Raw genomic sequence first — 24510 nt, 5'->3', positions numbered from 1 at the left:
GAAGGTATGGGTTCAGGGGAGCGCGCCTCTTGCCTATAAAGATCCTTGTGGAACAAAATACAGGAGGTCCTGAATGCCAGCTGAAGGGAACTCGAATGTATGGACTACTTGTTTTGTGCCAGACACTATATTAAATTCAATACATTGTTATTCAATCTTTACAAAAAAAATGTAACATTATGTCTATTTTCACAGAAAAGGACTGAACTCAAGAAATGTTCCTTCTTTGCTCAGAATCACAGGGCTAGTAAATGCCAGGGTCAGGCTGAACTTGGCCAGCCAGGCTGTAAATTCCATATGCTTCACAGCACCAACACCATCATGCTCCCGATAGACCCAATTCCACATATCATGGAGGTGGATGGCCACCAGATTCTATCAGTCCTACCTGGAAATGTCTGATCCTGACCTATTTCTAAGGCTTATCATCTCTCATCTAACCTGCTGCTGTCGCCTCCTCAATGGACTACCAGTTTCTCATTGTTCTCATTGTTCTACCTGTACATACCTCTTCCACTACTGAGTAGTCATCTGTCTGCAAGATTTTATTCCCAGAACTTGGAGAGAGCAGCCCTTTGTGCAGGGTAAACTGCTAATCGTCACTGGAGGCCTTTCACAATCAGGCCCAACTTGTTTTTCTATCCTCGCATTGATAACTCCTAACCCCACCTATACTCTAGGCACACCAACATTTCACCACTTAGAAAAATATTGCCTCTTTCACACAGGAAACCTCAGAATCAGTAGCAAGGTGGGGTGAGGGGATAGAGACTAGAGGTGTGTGAATTTTGTCCTTTGAACCTTTGCTCTTACAGTTTCTCTGCTTCAGGCCCTTTGCTGCTTTATTTATTCATCCTCAAAGTCTCATCCCTCTGTCACTTCGGTAAAACCTTCTCTGGCCCCTCCCAGTGAGACTGATACGGTTCAACTTGTGTGGTCCCCTGTGGGAAGGTCAGCCTTTATGACACTGAATTGAGGGCTATTTATCTGCCAGCCTGGTCTCCCTGCTGAAGAGTGCTCTTAAATGCAGACACTATCTTTTTCATCTTTGTTTAATCAGTACCCAACCTGCACAGAGCGCAGGCTCCGTACTCAGAGCACACAGACCTGCCTAGGGGATGTTTCTTACAGCAAGGCTGGGCGACAGCCATGGGGCTTGTGCTAAAGGTAATTTTGTTACTGGGAGGTTGGGCTGACCTCAGCCGCCTCCTTACAAGCCTTCAGAGTTGACCTCCCTTTATTTTTCCTCTCATCCTAAATGTTAACTGTCTTACAGTGAAAAGGTGTTACCTATTGGCTTTATTTTTGTCTCAAACTTCAATCCATTTCTCTGTTTTAAGGATCGTAACTAAGTGAATTTCATTTTTTGGTTGATTTTAAATTTCACTTATTTTTTGCCCTTATCATTTTCCTCTTTCCTATTCCTCATTTTCCCTGCATTCTGGACCTCCCAAAAATCTTTGGATGGCTTCTATGGAACTGACTACTCATTCTTGAAATCTTTCTCAAAATTGTTGCTTTAAAATTAAAAAAGAAATTATTATTATTATTTGTTATCATCACCTGAGGACTTTTTTTTTTTCATTGTTTTTAGAGAGAAAGGGAGAGAAACATTGATGGGAGAGAGAACCATCAATTGGTTGCCTCCTAAATGTGCCCATACCAGTGGGGATAGCATGCATCCGGACAGAGGATCAAACCCGCAACCCAAGTACCAGTCCTGACTCGGAAACGAACCGTCACCCTTTGTTTATGGGATGCTGCTCCAACTAGCTGAGCCACACTGGCCAGGGCTAAATTATTTTTTAAATCACAGTTGACATATAATATTATATATTAGTTTCAGGTTTACAACATAATGATTAGACATTTATATAATTTGCAAAGTGATCACTCTGATAAGTCTAGTACTCTTCGGTCACCATAGAGTTATTACAATGTTACAAAATTGTTGCTTTTGTTTATCCTTTCCATTCAACTCAACCATCCTAAATTTTTCTTCCTATCCTTAAAACCTGTACAGTTTACTTTATTTCCCACACAGTGTTTGGGAACTCTTCCTATATTTTGTATAAGTTAAATAATTATCCATATCCAAACTGGAGCATTTTTAGAAAAAGTCATGTTTATTGGGCAATTTCACAGCAATTTTTGCAGGTTCCAGGTCTGTATATACTGATGACAACTCCTAACTATTCATCATTTTCCCACAGAAAATGGAATCCTTAGTTATATTAAATAACTCCTCCATGGGGTGCTACCATCTCAGGGCACTAAAGTTTTACATATGGAAGAGTTCTAATTGCGATATACCCCTTACAGCCTATGGTAGAAAGGGTAACCATCTGGTGAAGAATTATTCGCTCTTCTCAGTTCCCTCAAATGACAACTACGTATTTCACTTGTCAAAACAGAGCCTATTGGAAGCTCCTAGCACACTGGACAGGCTCATGTTATCTAACCGTCTTGTCAGTACTTCTCAGGTATGTAGTCCAACCAGCTTCCTAAACTATTTAAATTCCTCTCTAACTTCTTCCAGGCCTATCTTTGGCCCTGACACTACACTAGTACCTGTTTCCTGAACAGGTAGAGAGTGACACCAAAATGTCTCTGCATTCTGGATCTGATGGCACCATTAAAGGGAAGCTGAGAGCTTGGTAGGAGATTTTAAGGACTTGATTGCTACATCTGATCACATCTGAGTGACCTTTTTGCCTGTAACACCTGAAGTCTGGGCTACTCAAGAATGAGCTGAAACTCTCACATCTTCCAGGAGATGATTGTTACTGTAAACCAGTGATTTTCAATGAGTATGCTGCAAGAATTTTTAAAATGTGCAATACCTGACTATTTAGTCAGGGGCCCTGACCTCTTTTTCCTTAGTTTGTCAAGTGAAAAAATGACAACAACCAACATAACAATTGCCATTTGGTATAAGTGAATCAAAATTATACCTATTTTTTTTGTTGTTGGATCAGGAAAAAATAAATTGTTTGGTGTGTCGCAGAACTTTAGTCATTAGTTTATGTGTGCCATTGAAACCACACAAGTGGGTGTTAGCTGTCTGAGCCAGCGAAAGTCAAACTTGTGAGGCAGGTACTGGAGCAAAAGGCAAGAGGTCTATTCAGGTGCCCCCATGGGAAAATGGTGGACTCCTGTCTGTAAGACCATCCCCCCTTCCTGCTCAAGTCTGTGGTTCTTACAGGGATAGGGAGGGGAGGCCTTTTGTTCCTATCCAATTACCTAACTAGGTTTTGGTGTGCGGGGGCCTGTCCATTCATTTCTACCTTTGGCACGTTCAGTGTAAGAACCTCCCCCTGCACCATCCAGTCCAACAGGGGAGACTCCCAACTGCTCCCTGTCTATGGTGTCAGGGCCAGTGGGGAGGAGGGCCGCAGGGCCGGCCGTCAGGAGGCCTGGAGGTGCCACAGCCCTTCGCCCACCTCCCAATGCTGGACACGTGCCCACACATCTGGGGAAGCCAGCTGGAGTCTGTGGGGTAACTTTGGATCCTGGCAGGCCTGTGTTCTCTGTGCAGCCCCGACATGGTCCCACTCCCCCCCCGCGACTGACAGTCCACAGTAACACCACAGATGCAAAAGGTTGAAAATTCCTGCTGTAAACAATGTAATAAAGAAAAACTTTCTTACCCAAGAACTTCAAAAAACTCAACACAAAGTGCTCCTCTACTGACTATCTTATCTCAGACTCCAGAGAGGGGACATGAGCTGTGTTTGGAAGGAACTGCTGTGTATTTGTTCCCCCAAATTTCTCTGACCTCTACATATAAACAAGAACACTCAAGTTGCTAACAAAAAAATGTATCCTGTTGCCATTCTAGTCCTAACCCCATTATGGGAGGACCTTTTCCGTGCTCATTTCCTGGACTCCACTAGACGGGCGGCTGTAAGGCCTCAAGCCTGGGTTTTATTCCTTCCTACACACTCTAGTATCATTCTGCTGCTTGTTCTTATATGTATCCTTCTGATTAAATGCCTTGTCTCTAGAACTCTTCTCAGTTCCAGGCCACCATCAGAGTACAACAAGTGGTTCAGCTATTTCTCCAAGGATGGCATCAAGAAATGCTGACTTTGTGGACTCTTTTGAGGAACCTTCATGAAAATTCCACAGAAAATTACCCTATTCTAAAAGATTCTTCTAAGACAAACTATGTTTGTTTGAAAAGACCAACGTAGAACTTTCTCTTTTGCTCAAACCTGCTGACAAAGCCAGGTGCAGACTCTCCAATTTCCTGCTCTTTATCTCATTATTGATTAGGTAAGATTAGAACTGTTTGTAATGATTGATTACCTAAGATTAGAATTTTTTGCCTTCCTGAAACTTGCTAACTACGAAGAAAAACATTTCCTGTTCAGATATCCGATTGAGACATCTTCTGCTTGCAAAACAACCCCTACTCCAAGTTCCTAATATACTACATATTCATTACTCTCCACAAGAGTCTAAGGCAAAACCACCCTATTGAGAAACTCTGGTATTCAGATCTGGGGAACTTTCCATATTGCAACAGTAAAATAACATCAATCTCTTTACTTGCCCAGTTTTTGTTTTTGATAGAAGCTACCCCAATACTGTCTGACAATTAGGCAGGTGGTCTGTGTGGAATCAACAGAAGACTTCTAGAAAAAGCTGTGGGCTACCATTTAACCTCAGCTCTATTCAGCCCTTTGCTACAGGAATGTTTTATATAGATACACAGATGTAACTGGACCACCTTTACTTGACTTCCCCTACCCAGTTACTGTGTTGACATAAATTTCACATCTGACACAAGTACAATATACACATATGTACATATACACAATAAAATATTAATAAATAATATAGACTTCTAGTACAGCTTTCATGTAGAAATAGAAAGAGGGATAAATTACAAACCACCCAGCAAAATCTCAATGTAACTTTTAACAGTCTTTGTCTTTCGCCCAAGCTCATTCTACCTTCCCCTTCTTTCTTCTCTTCCCTCATTATATCCCACTTCTTTGGGGTGTCTCTAGATGGATAACCACCCTGCTGGCTTGGCAAAACAAAAGGTCTCCTCCAGAATCCATCCTCCTTAAAAATTATGGAAATAGCGTGGCATGGATTGATAACTCCACGTTATTTTTTGTTTTCTTTCTACTCTTATGCTTTATAAAAAACTTGGGGGCAGTTTAGCTTTTATTAATCCTTATTTTTATTTATTTTAATTTGCATAAAACATTATACAATTTCAAATTAAAATTTTATTTTTCATTTTTCAATTACTTTAAATCCTTGTGTTCCCTTACGTATATTCCCTCTGGATTCTGGGCAAGCCACATTAATTTTCTACCATCTAGGGAATGTCATAATAAGTGAAGGACTTTCAAAGAAATGCCTCTTCTTGACTTTAGTGAAGGAATACTGGGTTTCAAGCATTCCAGTAGAGACTCTGGCCAAATTCCAGCCACTTTCTTTGCTCTCATTTTACTAAGTTCTAGTATGATTTATTTCACCTTCTCAGTAGGGTCATGAGAGAAAACTGTTGAGGTTTGCTTCTATTAGCTTCTCTCCACCCTCCTATGAACCTCTAAGAACTAACTAGAACAGGATTTAGCTAAGGAATGCTGAGGTTTCTCTTCTGGTTGGTAGTTTGGGCCCTCTTTTAGTGAATAGAGCCCTGCCTAGGAAGAGACAGGAGAAGAGCCCTTTCTTTTGTGATTAATAAGCCGCTGGCTGCCCCTGGAAATGAATGTCTTGTTTCACTAACCTTACTGGTTTCACTAAATGGAAATAGAGGTCTAAAGAGTGACTTGATTAAACTTCTGATTGGATGTTTGTCACATTTATTCAGTTATCCTACCTTTATTCAGTTATCTCCTCCTCTTCCTCTTCCTCTTCCTCTAGGGGTCTGTTGAGTTCCTAAGTGGGGTTTAAGTGGTTTGCTCTCTCCCTTTGAAGAGATGAGTCATCTGAAATCTTCTCAAACCCTCTTCCAACTATAGAGTGAGATCAGAGCAGTTGTAATGATGGTGCCTTTTGCCACTTCAGACTCCTATCCATGGACTAATTCTCAAGTATTCTTTTCTACACCACCACTAATGTCCTGGATGTTAAGGCTTATGAAAAATGTGGGCAGAAGAGGGGATGTAAAGGTCTGAACAGGACAGTTGAGGAGGCTAGGCAAATTCTAGGGTGCAACTAGACACCTATTTGATTGTTAAGCCATGAGTGATCTGCAAGCAGTTGATGACCAGAGACCTATATGTTATACCATTTAAAAGAACGGCACCCAGGACTGTGCTTGCGTGATAGTTGGCAATGCTTCCAACAACAACTGGCCCATGAACATGTGGAGTCAAATATTGTTGCTGGTGGGTTTCTTTCAGGCAATAAAGAATATGGAAGTGGCCAGTTTTGAAAACCCTGGCCTGACCCTTAAGTAAAACAATGGCTTGAGAAACTCAGATATAAAGTTTTTTAGGGCCATAATTAATGTAAAATTAGAATGAGACTATCCAGTTAACTAATAGGTCTATTCACAGAGGGGAATAAATGGTTTTCCTTTATGAAGGTGAGAAAAAATATATGCTAGGCCCAGTCAGATATGATCATACTATATTAGAATTATTTAAGAAAAATAAGTTATTAGTAATAAACATGAGAGTTTTAAGTGATCCTTAAACAGATCTCCTTTAATACCAATACAGTGGGAAGGACAAGGTATAAGTTTTGCTTTCTTTGTTAGCTCTAGTGGTTTTTGTTTCTTTCTTTGAAATTCCAATGGTGACTTGACTTTTACTCTCTCCCTGACTTTTTAAAAATTCAATTTGTTTTACTCCAAGTGCATGCTTTTGATTTTTGTTTTGCAGAATTCATCATAAAGCTTTTGTTTAGCTATTTTTGTTAGCTAATTTATAGTGTTTAGTTTTAGGAACAAGCTAGTAAAATGGGATCCTCTTATGGTGTAATGTCTTGCAGTTAGAATTGTTAAAAAAAACAAGAAGATATTATCCTTAAGACACATTAGAATTAAAAAATATTTATAGATTCCAATTATTTGCTGAAAATATCTCATCCATTTTGCCCATCTTTTTTTTAATTTTACTTAAATAATCACATTTTACTTAAAATAAAAGCCTTGTCTTCTAACTGCAATATTGGGATTATCTATAGCTCTTTCATTTATTTTTCTTTTTAAATTACTGTTACAGAATTTTAGTATTTTATTGTTTGTTGGACATTATATTTAACTGTGGAGGTTTCAGGTAATATTTTCATCAGTGATAATTCTTCCCATCTTTTGTCATAGAGAACAAGTCTAGTCAATTCAGTTATTGAGCTGGGATGCAAATTTAGTAAGATTCAGTTTATCTTTTGTTTATTTGGGCTTTTGATTGCTTTCCAGGACATTCTCTTTTTTTCTCAGCTTTGATTGTTCTTTCTTATGTAGATATAAAACTTAGTTCCTTCTCTCTGTAATTCAAAATCTGGCAAATCTTTTGAGGAGGAGAACAACTGCTATGTTTGTTGCAGGTTCTCTCCCTCTGATGGAACTTGAGTTCCTAAGCTCTGCAAGACAGTTGAATGTTTCATTCTGCCTTTCCTAACAGCTTCCTAGAACTCAGCCCATGTGCCATGGGACAATCAAATCATGTACTTCATATTTCTCAATTTCTTTTGCCAGTCTTACATAATTACAATACAAAGAGCTTCACTGATTTCTATTTCCTACAGTAGTATCTCTGTGCTAGAATAAATCTCTATATCTCCTTATCCATCTAATATCTATGTGTATAGGTATAGGTATTTTTACCTTCTTTCATGCTCTTTATGTCTCCTTTCTTAACTTTTTCTGTGTGGTTGTTCAGTTTTTCAATGGCACTTTTTGACTCTCACCTATACCTGTACACAGTCAATGATCTTTTATTTTTCCCTTACTCTCTCCATGTTTCGCTCATTTTTAAACTTCTATTTTTTCTACTTGGAAGAACATATGTTTATATTTATTCTTTGACCCATGTTTCTCCCCTCATTTTGGTCTTAGTTCTGCCATTAAATATATTAAATGCTCACTATCAGTTATTTTGATAAAATTTCCTAGTCATTTCTTGTTTAGATGAAGTGTTTTCTAGTTGGTTTTCCAGGAAGGGTATGTGAGAACAGTATTCCCTCAGGTACAGCATGTTAAAAAAAAACTGTTTCTATAGTCCTCATTCTTGAAGTACAGTTCAGCTGCATATAGAATCATTGACTAAGAGTTTGCTTGAATTTTTCTTGAGATGATGTTCCATTGTTGCCTTAATTTTTATGTTGCTCTTGAAGTATTCTTACCTTATTAAATAAATTGATTATTTGTCTGATGGTCTTAATTATTTTTTTCCTTAATGTTCAATAATTTTACTAAGTTAATAATTTCAGGTCAATTTTTACCATTTTTCTCTCATTTACACAAAGTTTTTAGATTGTAGTTATAAACACTGGTCCTGTTTCATTACTTTGTTTTTTTCTTGTTCCAGGACTCTAACAAGACATGTGTTGAATCTTTTCTGCTTATTTTCCATTGTAAGCACTTTCTCTTGATCTGTTTTACTTCTTTATGTAATTTTCATTTCATTGATTGTTTCCTTGCCTTGTTCACTGATTTTGATCAATGTTCCCCTTGAATATTTTCTGCCTTGGACGGACAGTGGTAATTTAGCCTTCATTTCTGAGATTGTTTTGTATTTTCCTTCACATTTTTTTTTTTCTGATTTGACAAACATCTGTGTCATTCCTTCCTATTTTTGTTCATTTCTGTTCTTAGGTTTTGAACTTCTGACATATATTTGGTTGGTATACACATACACATATTTATCCTATGCTTGTTTGAGGATATTCAATTTTTATTTGGAACTTTTTGTTTTATATTTTTGAGGAAGAATTTGCATTAGGTAAAATGTTATAATTCACCTTGTATGTTTTCTTCTTGAAATAGTTTTGTATTGTGTTGATTTGATTTTCTCAAAATAGGCCTTTTGTGGACACCATTCTGGCTGAAAGGTGTGTTTTATTCTGCCAGCAGAGTGAAGTGCAATTTCTTGAGATGTTTTTGTGTGACAGTGGTGTGTATACGGGGATGAGGAAGGGTGGCTGGCATACTTTTTGTTTCTTACTGGGTCCTTAATTTTCCCCTTGTATCCTTTTTTCCCTTCAGTGCCATATCTTTAAGGGACACTACTCCCTTGTCATTGAAGCTGACTCTTCCTTAGAAGCAATACTTACCTGAAGCTGCCAATTCTGGTCCCAATCATTTTCAAGCCTCTTTCCTATTATTAGTACTATAACCTACCTAGGTCCAGACTGCGTTCAGTATTACAGCCCTTCATGTTTGACATTTTTCTTTCAGTGTTTGATTTTGCCTGTGCTTTGTCTATATCTTCCACTCTCCTTTTTTCTTTCTCAACGATTCTCTGAAGACTTGCCACTCCAGTTCTCAGTAGCCAGTCTTCCAGCAGTGGGGGAATCTTGGCTGCAGTTTGGTACGTAATAATTTTCTAGTAATTTGAAGTTTGTGGTGTCCTCTGTCTCCTATTATTGCTGAAGGCATGGATCATGTGTAATTTCATTTGTATTCCTTTCACATCTAATGGTTTTTTGAAGATCTGTGGAGAGATTCTAGTTTAGGCAGTTGACATTATTCTTTAGACCCAAGCATAATTTACCTATATTATCTCTTATTAATAGAACTTTGTTGATCAACAGCTCCAATTCATTCATTTTCATGCTTTCCAGTAGTCTATTAATTATATAATTTATTTACTCATTCTCTTATTTATGGTCATTTACATTGCATTTAGTATTTCACTATTAAAAAAATTCTGCAAAGAATATTCCTGCATAAATTTGTTCACACATGCAAGCATTTCTCTAGGATACCTACATATACCAAAAGTTGCTGGGTTACAGAATATGCGCATCTCCATCTTTACCAGGAGTTGCCTAATTGCTATCAAAATGGTTGTAATAATTTACAGCTCTACCAGCAGTGTTAAGAGAATTCTCATTTTTCTATACCCTTCTTATAATTAAGGTTTACATTTTTGAAAATCTGATGGATGTGACATATTATCTTAATGTGCATTTTCCTGATGATTAATGAAGGTTTACTTTGTCTTCATATTCTTTCTCCATTTTTATATTGGATTATTGTTTTCTTAGTTCTTTGCATATTCTAGAAATGAACACTTTTGAAACTCTATATTTTGTAATCATGTTTTCCAAGTTTGTGCCTTAATTTTGATTAAAGTTATATAGAGGTTTTAAAATTGTATCATTAAACCTATCACTTTTTCCCACTAACATTTGTATTTTTAATCCTTTGAGCACCATGAATATACACTTCTGTATTTTCTTATCAAAGTATATTATTTTGCCTTTCACATTTACATTTTTTAGTCACCTGGAGTTTATTTTCGTGTATAATACCAGGTAATAACTTAATTTTTTTCTATGTGGATTTGTCCTCCACAATCACAAATATGTATTTACAAAGGTTCCTTGTCTATTCAGTTAAGTTCAAAACCAGCTGGTTAGATAAGGCCTTTCACCACACATTCTTTGGCCTTGTCTCTAACCACACCCTTCTACAGAAGCATTATTTTCTTGTCAAACCAGACTACTTATTGCATTCACTCTTCTTGAAATATGCCAAAACTATGCTCTTATTCTTTCCTTAAGTCATGTTCTCTACTTTTTTTCTGTACTAAACTGTAAACTTCTTGTGAAAATGACATTGTCCAATTCATTTTTGCATCTTCAGTACTTAGTAGTGATTGAGTAGATTTTCAAATCCACTTCTTCAATTTTATTCTGAATTTAATTTGGGCCTTATAGGTGGAAAGTTCCACCTTATACCATCCGCATCTATACACCTAGGTTTTCACACACAGAGGAAAAGGTTCCTACTCCCCATGAAAAGAGTGATTCCACATCTCTTTTAAAATTTTAAACAGAACCCTCAAAATACTTTTAATGAACTGGAACCAAAGCCATCATGCCTGCCTCTCTTTCATAGGACAAAGTCTGCGGTTGGCACTAACAGTGACGTCAATAAGCGTCTTCTGAGGGCTTGGCGTGGACTTGCCACTTTGCAGGGTATACCAGGAGTCCGTCCTTCCTTGATCCAGTTCTGAAGTGAGGCGATGCGAATTGGAACTCGTGCCCGGCCATCTACCTTCCCTTTCGCGGTACTTCCTTCCTCCAGATGCCTCAACCCTACAAAGAAATAGCAGGATGTGGAAATCACCTGCGGAGTCACTGCCTATCCTTATATCCAACGCCGCGGTGTCCGCGAGGCTGTCAGCACTCCTAACGCAAAAGCTCTGGCCTTTTGGGCAGGAGCTATGGTTGGCGCAAAGGTCTCAGTCGCTTTGTAGAATCTCCTTCCAACCTCCCCTGCAGCCTGGTTACCAGACAGGGTCCAGCCGGGACCCAAGGATCCTTTTCCAGGGCTCGGTCTGGGGGCCCCAGCTTAGTTGCAGGTGACTCTGTCACGTCGTTTAACAGTTGAGAGGGAAGATCCGAGGATACGGAGACCACCCCGTGCCCACCCAGCCGTTTTCGGTGCCTCTGCAAGGGCTGCCCAGCGGGCGTGCGAGTCGCTACCTCGCAGGAACGTTGCTCAGCCTGGCGGCCAGCGCAGCGACCACGCCCCCGGAGCCACCCGCCCCCGCCCCGCAGCCGCAGTGCACGGGCGCGGCGGGACTGCATTTCCCATAGTGCCCCGCGGTGGAGGTGGAGTGCCACTCTGTGCGGGACGCCCGCGAGCCGCCGGAGGACCTGTAGTCGCAGCTGCTTGCAACCCGCCCGCAGTGCCTTTGAAAGACGGCGGGAGGCAGCCAGCGCCATGGCCAGCCTCAGCCGCCTGCTGTCCTTGCTGGGCCTACTGCTGTGCGTGGCGGCGAGCCCCCGTCTGTACGCTTCCCGTGCCTCCAACACCGAGAAGCCCATCATCGGTAAGAAGGAAGGGCGGGGGGCCGGTGTCGGCCCTTGGCACCTCCTGCTGCGAGCTTCAGCCAGTGATCTGGTCTGGGGAACACCTAAGAACTGAGGTGCGATGTGTAGCCACGTGCACAGCACAAAAACCGCAGAGAGACCCGGTTTGAGTCCTGCTGAAACACAGCTGATGCCTCAGTGATGGCTTTGGAGTTGGGAGGGAGGAGGGAGCTCCGAAGAACCTTGAAGGTTTACTTGTTCTTTGCACACAGAGAGGAATTTCCACTAATTAAACAAGTTCTGTACATGCATTATATTTATTAGGATTTCACTGGTAGGACATATTTCAAGGTACAATGCATTGTACATATAAAAATCGAGTTGACCAGGTACTCAAGAAATTATGGTATGTGCCTTGGACTTTGCGTTCTTGAGCAGTGGAGGGCAGCAGTGGCTAGTATGATCCTAATGTTAATTCTGTTTGGTGTTAAAATGAAGCATGTAATTTTTTGTTTCCAACAAATTTATCTTTTAAAAAGAGTAAAACCCGTTTGCCCTGCTATAACAGACATTTGAGACAGGGCAGGGGAAGCTACCCAGGGGAAGTGAGCCTGGAATTAAAATTTCCAGAAGTAATTTATGTTGATAATTAAGATTGGTTTTATTTTTGCTTTAACATTATGCCATTTATACTGTTTTTCCTTCCACTAAGATACGAACTGTATTTTGTAACTAAATACAAAGTAGATGAGCATGTTTTCATTTATATTGGTAGTGCCCAGTTTTCAAATGGGTTGGTTGTGTATCAACATAACATCTTATTTCATAGCTTTTTAAAATAGAAGTTATATTCTCCAAGGAGAATTAATTCAAAATATAATTCTGTGTAGTGTGCTGGGAATTGTGGGTGCACAGAAGAGGAAATAAGGAAAGAGGAGGGAATTTCTTTTCATTTTCTTAGAAACAGTGGTAGTCCAGGGTCGAATATAGAAAAAGTGAGTATGCTTTTGGGCAACCTGATCAATTAAGACAAAATAGTTAACTGAACACCTACTATGTGCAAAGCATTAAGTTAGGAAGTGCAAATGATTCAAAAACAAGGAAGCCACAAAAATTGTGAGATGGCTTTAAAGTATGTGTGACATTTTGGTCTTATTTTGAGGGGCTGGGAATATAGCCTGGGCTCTTTTCCCAAGACAGAAAGGTGAGTATGTGTGGGGCAATGGAAGGGGCATAAGCTGGTGGAACTTACCTGCTGTCTCTCATGTACATACTTTTCTCTTTTCTGGTACCTTGTGTTCACATGTCCCAAGCCTCCTTTGTGGCCCCTGACCTCTGCCTGCCCTGTATCCCTCCATTTCCTATGACACTCCCTAAATCTTTCTCTACCAAATTTCATTTTCTCCAGTCAGGATGATCTTACTGATCCATGGGGAGAAAAACCACCTTACTGAACACATTTTGGCATTTGGTATATGTTAACTCAGTGCCTGATAAAATGCCAGATGTCCTAAGAAGTTGGGAATAGGGAATGATGTCTCATGTGGCCTGCACAGTCATGGAAGGCATTCCAAATGGTGGAGTAGTGACTGGCATGGGCACAGGTGTACTCTTCAGATAGATGTGTTTTGATGTGACCGGGTACCCTGATGAGGCTGAAATTTCAGTTGTAAGAGGCAGCCAGGGAGACAGGTGGGGCAGAGCACACACAGGGTCTTGTAATGTTTATGAAAGTTTTGGAACCCATTGAAGTGCTTAAGCAAGAAGGTACGCCCTGCTGATTTGTTATCTCTCATTTTCAATGATCTCATTTTGTATTGCTTTTTCCCCTTGCTTATGCAGGGCTCTGGTCTTATGGACTCCTTGCAATGTGACAGGCACATACACAGGCACCTGACTCAGAACCTATGCATTTGCTGTTCCTTCACCCTGGATATCTCTTCCTCCAGATATTGGCATAGGGCTGGTTACGTCACCACTCTGAACTCCTGGATCAAATGTCATGTTCTGTCTTCTCAGGTTCTTGAACAAGGATTTGAACTGCATGGGCCCACTTACATATGGCTTTTTTTCAATAAACATACACTTGGCCCTCTATATCCCCACACTCACAGGTTGAACCAACCACAGATGCAGAGGGCCAACTGTCTTAAATACAACTTGCCTGGCAAGCGTATTTAAGATACTCCCTTTCTGTCTATAGATGGGACACACCCACCCCCAAACACACAGCTTCTTCCTCTGCATTACTTTTCTCCCTACCACTTACCACCAGCCAACACAGTATATATTTTACCTTTTTATCTTATTTATTGTACATTTCCTCCCCACTCCCTCCCACATGCTAGCATTAAAGTCCACAGGGCAGTGATTTTTGTTTTATTCACTTATGTGTCTGCCCCAGCTAGCTCAGTGCTTGGTATATAGTCTGATTCAGAAATATATACCAAGTGAATAAATGAATGAATGGATGAGTGTTGAATGAATGTTGATATGATCAGATTTCTTTGCATGTGGAGAACTGGTTGGAGATGGTGGGTGTTGTTTAAGAAAGGATGTGGAGAGACCTTTTAGGAAGCTATTATAATAGCCTCGGGGGATGCTGCTTGGCCTGAGGTCGTTTTTCTGATGTTGGAGAGAGGTGGACGGAAGATATTTCCAGTCTTGCTTTGTTGTCAAGGAAACAGTGTGTCTTCGAGTGTGTGGGGGAAGGGAGAGGCCTCCTACTAGATTTAAGGATCTGTGTGTAACTCTGAGATCTGTTTTAGGTCTGAGGCTGGTGCGATTGTACCCCTGCTTTAGGGGCTTATTTGGCCTCCCAGATGAGAGCAGAGAGAGAAGGCTACTTAAAGCTCAGATCAGCTTCCACTACTTCTTTCCCAAAGTCTGTGTACTTGCAGGAGAAGCTTTGTATTTAATTCTGTGAATTAAGTGAGTAAAGCACAGTAGTACCCCTGTATCTTTGGGAGATACATTCCAAGACCCCCAGTGGATACCTGAAACCGTGGGTAGTACTGAACCCTACATATACTGTTGTTTTTTTTCATATACATGTATACCTAGGATAAAGTTTAATTTATAAATTAGGCACAGTAAGAGATTAGCAAAAATAACTTACAATAAAATAGTTGTAAACAATACAGTTGTCCTATGCAGCCGAAAATTCACATATAACTCCAGTTGGCCCTCTGCATCTGTGGTTGGTTCAACCTGTGAGTGTGGGGATAAAGAGGGCTGAGCGTGTGTTTATTGAAAAAAAGCCTTATGTTAGTGGGCCCATGCAGTTCAAATCCATGTCCAAGAAACAACTGTGTGCTGTAATAAAAGTTACGTGAATGTGGTGTCTCTCAGAATATTGCATTGTACTCCACTCAGCTTTTTTCTACTTAAGGAAGCACTTCAGAGCTTCTCTTTGCCATGTTTGAATTGCCAGCACTGTTCTCGCATTTTAGGGCCTTTATTAGGTAAAATAAGCGTTACTTGAACACAAGCACTGCAATACTGTACAGTCAATCTACTAACTGAGACAGCTACTAAGTGACTTGCTGGTCAGGGAGCATCTACAGCTTGGAGATGCTGGACAAAAGGATGGATTCATGTCTGGGGTGGGATGGAGTAGGACAGCTCAAGATTTCATCACACTTCTCAGACCAGTAGGCAGTATAAAACTTATTGTTTATTTCTAGAATTTTCCATTTAATGTTTTCAGACCACAGGTCACTGGGGTAGCTAAAACCTCACAAAGTTAAACGTTGGATAAGAGGTGACTACTGTAGTGATATTTTTACTGTGGTATCTTAGTTTCTGAGCAGGTAAAAAGGAAATTGATTGAAACTAAAATTTCTCTTTTTTCCCCTTTTTTCTGTAATTTAGGCGTATTAATGCAAGAGTGCTCTACTAAGGCAATGAAAAACTTGGGAAAATACTATATCGCAGCATCCTATGTAAAGTATCTGGAGTCTGCAGGTGCAAGAGTTGTACCAGTAAGGTATGATTCAATATTTTTTACATTGTATAAATAAAAAAACTGCTGTTTTACTTTTAAAATTAGCTTTTATCTCTAAAATTAATGCTCTCTCTTTTGATTACATCTTTTAAGTGTGGTGACGTTGCATGTGATTTTTGCCACAGATCTGAGGCTTAAAGTCTGTCACTAAATTGTTTAAAGGATGAAGCTATGTTTATAACATCTTTAGAGGTATGTCATATGCGTTAGATAGAGAAGAGGTGATAGTTCCCTTTATCCCCCAAAAGGTGGTCCTCATTAGACATCATGAAAGTAATGGAGGAAAAGAATCTATAACTTTACCAGCTTTATTTTGTAATATTAGCATAAGGGTACAGTTAAGGGCATAAAGGAAATTTCGAGGATGATTTTTGAAATACCTTCACATTCTACTTTAAAGACTTGTAAATGACCAATACGGCAGTTTTGCTTCAGTATTAGTCACGGGTATTTTAATTTCAAAAGAGCTATATTAGTTTTGTGGTATAATGGCCTAGTAAGAATAAAATGATTGGTGTCATATATTGATTTGGAAAGGGTTGAATTTTTTTAACAAACAAAACCTTGTAAGTATTAATAATATTAGCCAAAATAAGGGTATTTTAGAAGCTTCCAGCAGCACCATCTAATCCATTATAGGTGATTTCACACATAAAATACAACTTTTTGCTCAGGGCAACATACTTTTGTAAATAATTCTGCATTAGGAAAACTATACCCCAAAATATGGTTCAAATGGAACATGAGTAATCAAAATGCAAATATTACACTTTAGAGAATTATACCACAAAGTGGTTTTATGTTCTGCTTCCTAAGGATTGTCTTTTTTGCTTGTTCTTTTACATTTGGCTGTCTCTACCCCAAGGTGAACATTTGCTTTTGACATTAGTCTTTTAATTCTTTCCTTAGTAGCAGATCTAATTTTTCAAGTGAAATCTTACTTGGAACCAAGATAACACCAGAGTTGTAGAGCTGAGGAATAGGTTCCAGAGATTCTTCAGAGCAGTGTTGCAGTGTTTTCATTATAGAAGCATTTTGTGCAAGCTGTTCTTTTAGGACATTAGTGCTGATAGCATGGATGGGAAGTAGGAGAGACAGAAGGCAGGCGTACCAGCTCAGAGACTGTTGTAGTAGGTTAACTGTGAAGTGATGAGGGATTCTCTTAGACCAGTGGTTGTAGGATCGATAGGTAAATGTTATTTAAAAAAAAACACCCCACATGTGGATGACTAGTTGAAAAAAGGGCACATGAAGAAATAGAAGGGAAAGACAGAAGTTTTGAAACTGGGGAAGTTTTGAAATTGATGATTCACCAAATACTGGTATGTATGACAGAGACACTGAAAATGTGACTGTCAACATAGAGGTTGATTTTCAGGCTGGGTTCCCAAAGTTCATTTTAAACTACTTGCTGGTAGTTAGAATCATAGGATCCTATAAAAATAATGTAATACATGGCAGTTAAATTCCCAGAGTAACCTGAGAAGGGTTACCTATTGTAGAGTGAGACAGAGGACCACACTGATGATGCTGGGTTCATTTTTGCATTTTGGATGCTGGGAGCCAACTTCTGCAGTTTAGAAGGGAAAAGGAGTAGGATGGGAAATGTAGACAAAAGTCTGGAATAGGTAAAGAAGTTTGTCTGTGGTCTTCTTCGGCCTTCTTTCTGCCACCTCTCTCTCTGTGCCTGGTGCTCTCAGGCCATCATACATTCTCCTGTGGGACCAGGGGGACCCACAGAGCATCCTCCTCCTGAGGGGAGTGTGTGGCGACCTGTAGGGCTGCTTTTGGCTCAAAAATGTGTCTTGTTCACACAGTATTTTAAAATATTTTAAACATTTACAAATCAGAAGACTTCATAAAAGTGTGAACTTCTGGTCCCTCTCTCTCTTTTTTTGTTTTAAAGAAAGTTACCTGGGGCTGATTTGAAATGGAGCAAGTGCTCTTCACTGGCGACAATGCCTGTCACTCCTTTTCATGCTGTGTCATTTGTCATCATTACCAGGCTTCAACTGAGTTCTTGTAGTTAAAGAGAGAGTGAATTATTGAGAGGTTCTTTTGCTTCAAGGAAGTCTGACAACATGCAGATCGCGTCTGCGTTCAAAGCATGTGACCTGGCCAGTTTTCCCTGGCAGGACTCCGAGGCACTTGAGTTTGTGACAGTCCCCTCCCCCAACATTCAACAATTAAGGCCCTTAATAGTGAAAAGTAGGGGTCAGAAATTCAGTCATGGACAATGTGGGAGCCATTTATTTAGAGTTAATGGAATGAGTGAAACTGGCCTGCACCGCTAGCTGTCGGGGGTCCCCGCGGTGCCGCTGAGTGGTCTTAAATCCATTGTTTCCTGATGGTGGTGGTTGCCCATCCTGGTTTAAATGTCCATGGGGAAGCTCCTGGGTCCTGAATGGTTCCCTTTTTTGTTGGCACAATTTGGGCAGATTGAACTAGCAGAATACTGGAAACAGGAAAATTCACATTTCTTCCTGCTGCCGCTTCTCAAGTCAGGGCCCCACCCACCTTTTCTCCATGTAAGAGAGTGGCTGTCTGCCAGAAGGATTATTATAAATTCCAAACAGAACTGAGCGTGCAAAGCTCTTTTAGACTTAGAGGAGAGCCCAGAGGGTTTGCTGGCTAAGCACAGCCGAGTTCAGAGCATCAGAGGTGTCTACTTAATAATGTCAGAGGTGCTCTGACTCCTCCTAAAACATCCCTGGGGCCAAAATGGGCTGTGGTTGATATTTGATCATCAGTGTACTTCTTTTGTGGCAGGCTGAGAGGGAATTATGCCTTGTGGTTCTTTTGCAGAACGATTAGACTGCTAAATGGAGGGGTTTCATGAACAGGATGCTCTCTTCCCTTGTTCTTGCATTTTGTTGACCTTCTGGAAGAGCAAATCCATCTTGCTGTGACTTAATTAAAAGCTGTAACCAATTGTCACAGATTAATCCCATCCATCTTTTCTAGAGAAGGGAATAAAAGCATCAGTAACACAGTGATTTGTTAGGAGGTCTTCATGGGGTATTTGATGAGGGAGCCTCAGAATAATTACCTGGCAGATTAGGCCAGTCTGCAGTGATCGGCGGGTAGTCCGTCCCTAGATCTCAACTCTTCTGACTTTTGAATACACAGTAGTCCCCAGACCTTTGCACTTGATGGTGAGGGTTGAGTGAGTCAGGGACATGGCTTTTTTATGTATTGTTTTTATCTGCCAAAGCTGCCTGTAGTTAAGATAGGTATGTTTATAAATCTCTTCATTTAGACTTTACATAAAAATACTAATTGGCTAGCAGAGAAATTACCAGTGCTTAAGTCTCATTTTTTTAAAGAATAATTTTTTTCATTTTTAACTACTGTTGATAATCTACAATATTATATTAGTTTCAGGTGTACAGCAGTGATTAGGCATTTATATAACTTTGAAGTGATCCCTTATAAGTCTAGTTAGTACCCTTCTGACATCATATATAGTTATTACGATATTGACTATATTCCCAATGTGGTGCTTACATCCCTGTGACTGTTCTTATATATAGCTATTTGTACACTCTCACCCAGCCTCCCAACCCCCTCTCATCTGGCAACCATTGATTTGTTCTCTGTATCTCCAAACCTCATGGCTTTTAATATTTTGCATATGAACATATACTTTACAATATTAAATTATATTAGACCACAGAAAAACATGTTTATTAGTCTGACTAGCAAATCAAGGATTAATTATGTGGTTTTCATGCAGTTTGAAAAGATGCCTCTGGAGAGGTAGAGCGGTAATATTATCTAGAATTTAAGAATTATTTTTGATCTGGCTTTTAAAAATTAATGTAGTAACTTCCTTTAGAGCCTGACTGTTTTCTTAGGTTTGGGAAATAAATGTTTTGTTACTGTTTTTCTTGTTTTCAGGCCTGATCTTACAAATGAAGAATATGAAAAGCTTTTCCAATCTATTAATGGGTAAGTCGGCAGCACTGGCCTGATACAGTGTGTGAGGTCTATGTAGTCTGCTCTTGCCAGAAAGTGCAAATAAATATTCCACGTGTTTCTGTGTAACTGTCTTATAGTGGTGTCCCATTGGTTTTCTGAGTTCTTTTATAAGAATTATTTTGTTGAGAAATGTAAAAATCCTACAGAGAAGAAAGATTAGGAAATAAGTGTTACAAAGTAGATCTACATGACTTTTTTTAATGTGTGACATAGTTTTTCTTTAATATTTTAAAGAAGAAAATGTCTTAAATATTTTGGAGCCACTTTGAATGGCATGGCATACTGCTTGCCTAGGGAATTTGTAAGTCCTAAGCTTAAGGATATTAATTGGTTCTCTTTGGAAGGTAATTTGCAGAGAACTTGGGAAAAAGTTGTATGTCCTCTGACATTACCACAAAAGATGATTGATTAGCTCATAAGAAAAACAGTTTTCAATAATATGAAAAAACGCTCAACATTACTCATAATTAAAAGAAAGCTAATTATAGCAATTAAAAACCCTTTTTAAAAACTATCAAGTTGGCAAAGATCAGAAAATTTGCTAATATTGTATGGTGAAGGTGTGAGGAAACAAGTAAGTATTCTCATACTTAGGGATGTGTAAGTTATATGGTCTCTTTGGAGGCAGTTTTGCAATAACTATTGAAATTAAAAATTCACTAACCCTTTGAGCCAGGAAATCCTTCACAAGTAATTTTATTTTACAAATGTATCTCCCCACCACCACGTGTGAAGAGTTGGGTCCAAACAGTATGCATTGTACTGTTTGAAATAGACTCAGTTTCCAAGCCACCCGTGAGTCCACTGGTTGGGAATTGGGTAAATAAAGAAGACTGGGTATGTTGGACTGTTATGACAGATTAAAAATGAGGATATCTGCAGATGCTTCTTCGGATGACTGTTGTTACCTGAGCAATGTGATATTATTATACAAAGTAAGCAAAGAATGGTGTGTATAGTATACTCCCACTTACTTTGGTTCCTAAGGTGGTGGTGAGGAGGTATGCGTAACACATATCTGTTAGGTCAGCACAGCCGACTTTAGAAGTGGTTGTTTCCGATTGGGAGTGAGATGGAGGGAATCTACTTCACTGTAAAGCTTTTATAAAAAGACCTTTTTTAAAAAACTTTTTAAAGCTGCTTATTTACTACTGTCTTTTTAAAACGGCTGTGTTCAAAACAATCTTTTGCCCTCAGTCTTCAGTTCAATTTGGTTTAATGTTTACTATAAAATCAGTTAAATGTAGTAAAACATTAAAAATGCCCATTATGTAAAGAGTCTTTTGGCACAAAGATAAGTAAGTCCAGGCTAGAATATGCGATAGAACCTCAACATGTGCCCCAGGCAGTGCTCTGTGCAACCGCAGAAGCTTCTTTACTGAGCGCTGTGATGCAGCAGACCTCATCCTGCTATGCGCGTGCACAGAGGTAAAAGGCAGAGCCTGACTTCGAAGGAGTTTGTCAGCTGAGAGGGACAGTCAGGCTTTATGTTATGAAAAGGACTGTGTGGGTAAACTCATTAAATTTGATCAGAGGCAGCTTTTTAAATAGTGCGTCAATGAAAAGGGAACTGCTAATGAGTCTTCATTAATCCACTTTGAATTGTAGGGTTTTCTGCATGGTTTTGTGGCAGGCGTTCCACCTCATAGTTTATATGCTTTCTATTAGACTATGATTTTACTAATAGCAAAAATTACTCGCCTTTGGCTCTCCAGGCTAATTCTGAGCCTGGCTCACTCAAGGAGTTGAATATAGTAGAACCAACCATCTCAAAAGTGCAATTTCACATATCTCAAGTTCATATTTAAGTATTCTCAAAATGTGAATACACTTAATCTTTTATAATCTCTTTTGACTATCCTTATTTCAAGACCTGTTCTAATATGTAAAATTTATAGTAATTTAAAAAGATGATATGAAAACATAGTAAATATTTTTCTATATGTCACCTTTATGTGTAGAATAAAATAAAATAAAATGTTTGTTACTTCCTCTTTTTGTCCCCTCTGCTTGTTCTAGAATTGTGATGGTGTTCTTTTCAAAATTTTCTAATCTCATGCTTATTTCTGAAGCAGTACAAGTTGGTAATAAAAAATTAAATTCTCGTGGATATTTAATTCTAACCTACATATATTTTTATGATCAGTTTGTTCTATCTGGTTAGGAAAAAATTCTTTGTGAGCCAAAACTGACTTATGATTATGGACTTTCATTGATTTTGGCATCATGGATCACCTTAATTTAAACTTTCCTGTGCTTGCAGTTTTGTCTTTACTTGATTTTTAGCTCTGTGTTCTCCTTCCCCCTACGCCATTTATTTACCTTTAAGTTATTCATGTGAAAAAAAACTTGTTTATCAAAGAAGTTTTGGAAGAATATGCTCAAAAATATTCTTAACTGCAATAATTTACAAATGGGTAGGATTATAAATATTTCATTTTGTTGCCATAGTGATTTTTTTTTCATTTTCTGTAATGATCTTTCCGCTATGTAATAAGGAAAAAGTTGTTTTAAAATAAAAAGATTGTTTGGTTTCTGTTGGGGAGGGGTTGAAAAGCACCGCTATTCGATGTTGTTTCAGGGTCCTTTTCCCTGGAGGAAGTGCTAACATCAGGGAGTCAGGTTATGCTCGCGCAGCCAAAACATTTTACAACCTTGCCATACAGGTAAATATCAGTTTTTTCTTCTTATTTCAGATGGGTTTTTGTAATTTTCCAATGGGATAATTCCTTTTTCAAGCTTATGGTACTATTTCCTGCACAGTTAACCCTAGCCTCATCACCCCTTTTCCTTCGAGGCACCTCTCTTGAGCAGCTAGTGGCGGCTATCGCTCACTTTCTACTTAATTGAATTCTGGGCTCCACGGGACCCTCACAGCCCTGCTGACAGGCTCTCTCTATTTGTGCTCACTAATGTGGACCAGCTCCTCATGCTGGGTTAATAAGCTGCTTTTGTTATGTACTGGGCATTGTTCATATGTTACTAATTTTCATCTGTTGAAATACGCTCTTTCTCCAACTATTCCAGCCTCGCTGGTGTTTCTTCACAGTTATCCTGGCTTCACTTTCAGTTCCCAGGCAGAGCCTCTTGACTCCTTTGTAATGTCATACCTTTGCACCTTAGCTCAGACCCTTACTGTTTCTCCCCTGAACTGTTAACAGCAATGTGTTACTTAATAATGCTGGACCCGGTATCTCCTCCCTCCCCCACTAAATATATCGCTAAAAAGCTGCATTTCTAGTCTAAATTACCAATAGTCTTTCATAGCCTTTTGGTGAAGACGTATAGTGTGTCCACAGCCCGCCTTTCTCGGCCTTTGCAGCTGCAAGTAATTGAAGGCAGGTTGGTATTCCCAGCAGCCTTTTTGCCCTCCTACAGTACTTGTGAACCTCATTGGTCTGCTTATTCCTACTCCAGCCCTGATGTACATCTTCACTGTCTGTCAAGCCTACGGTTCTGTTCTTGAGAGATTTCTCTGCCTCCTGCAGCTGCAGTGGCATCCCACTCCCTCTTTATTGTTGGAGTATTTTGTTGTAGAATTGTTCAAACACATATTTGGCTCCAACTCTGTACTATGACTGGGTCTGTGACCTTAAGGGGCTTATAGCTCAGAAGACAGAGTATCTTGAAGTTAGCTATTCATGTCTCGTCTGATTTCATGGCTCTGACACCCTTTGAGGTGTTCCTCATTTCATATTGTATGGTTCCCTGTGCTTAGTACTTGCTCAGGATTTAAAAAAACAACAACCCATGAGTGAACAAAATTGAAATTTTATATGATTTAAAGTGAATCTGAGAAATATATATGAACATTATAACTAGTCATTCTTCATTTTCCTTCTAGAGACTCATGTAACCAGCTTGTTCAATTAAAAAACAAAAAAAAAAAAGACACATAACTTCTAAGACTCAAAAGATCTATTTTTTAAAAAACTATGATCAGCTTCTTAAAGATTTCAAAACAAAGGAAAAAGCTTAGCAACATCGCACTTCTTTTTTAGCTCTAGACACTGGGGTCCACCAGATTGTCATTATGAGACCTACTCAGTTGCCCTCTGAGTCCTCTGCTCTGCTAGACTGTGTAGAGAATCACAGCAAATAAAACACGTAGTTCCAGCAAGTGGAGAGAAATATTTAGTTGAGAAATTGTATTTGGTACATATGGAGACAGAACAGTTAAACCCTCTGTTATGTTTTATAAGTAAAAGCAGTAAGATCCTTCAACTTACTGTATACAATTTTAATTTCTAAAAATAAAATTTTCAGACTTGTAGATAAAATGCTAACAAGCCCACCTTGGGGCCCTGGCTGGATGACTGGGTTGGTAGGAGCATCGTCCTGTACACCAGAAGGTTGCGGGTTCAATTCCTGGTCAGGGCACAGACCTAGGTTGCAGGTTTGATCTCTGGTCAGGGATTGTAGTATAGATCAATGTTTCCCTCTCAAGGTGATGTTCTCTCTCTTCTCTTCTCCCTTCCTCTCTAAGAAAAAAACAAACAAAAACAAACAACACCCACCCCCACCAATATCCTTAAGTGAGGATTTTAAAAAAAATCCTACCTTGG

General features: G+C 39.3%; 1 protein-coding gene across 1 annotated transcript in view; it reads left to right on the top strand.

The window, feature by feature from the left end:
• The first annotated feature begins 11793 nt into the window (after window positions 1-11793).
• The window catches only part of GGH (gamma-glutamyl hydrolase), a 29250-nt gene continuing 16533 nt past the window's right edge, over window positions 11794-24510 (top strand). Inside the window, exons 1-4 of the mRNA XM_054590039.1 lie at window positions 11794-11978; window positions 15832-15946; window positions 19865-19915; window positions 22527-22611. Of these exons, the coding sequence (XP_054446014.1) occupies window positions 11870-11978; window positions 15832-15946; window positions 19865-19915; window positions 22527-22611 (360 nt within the window). The 5' untranslated portion in view covers window positions 11794-11869. The remainder of the gene's footprint in view (window positions 11979-15831; window positions 15947-19864; window positions 19916-22526; window positions 22612-24510) is intronic.

Source organism: Pteronotus mesoamericanus, unplaced genomic scaffold, assembly GCF_021234165.1.
Source record: "Pteronotus mesoamericanus isolate MK-2021 breed Mesoamerican mustached bat unplaced genomic scaffold, CSHL_Meso_final scaffold_174, whole genome shotgun sequence".
In the NCBI taxonomy this organism is placed as follows: domain Eukaryota; kingdom Metazoa; phylum Chordata; class Mammalia; order Chiroptera; family Mormoopidae; genus Pteronotus; species Pteronotus mesoamericanus.
The sequence above is the reverse complement of the archived record's forward strand: the minus strand, read 5'-3'. Positions and strand labels throughout refer to the sequence as shown.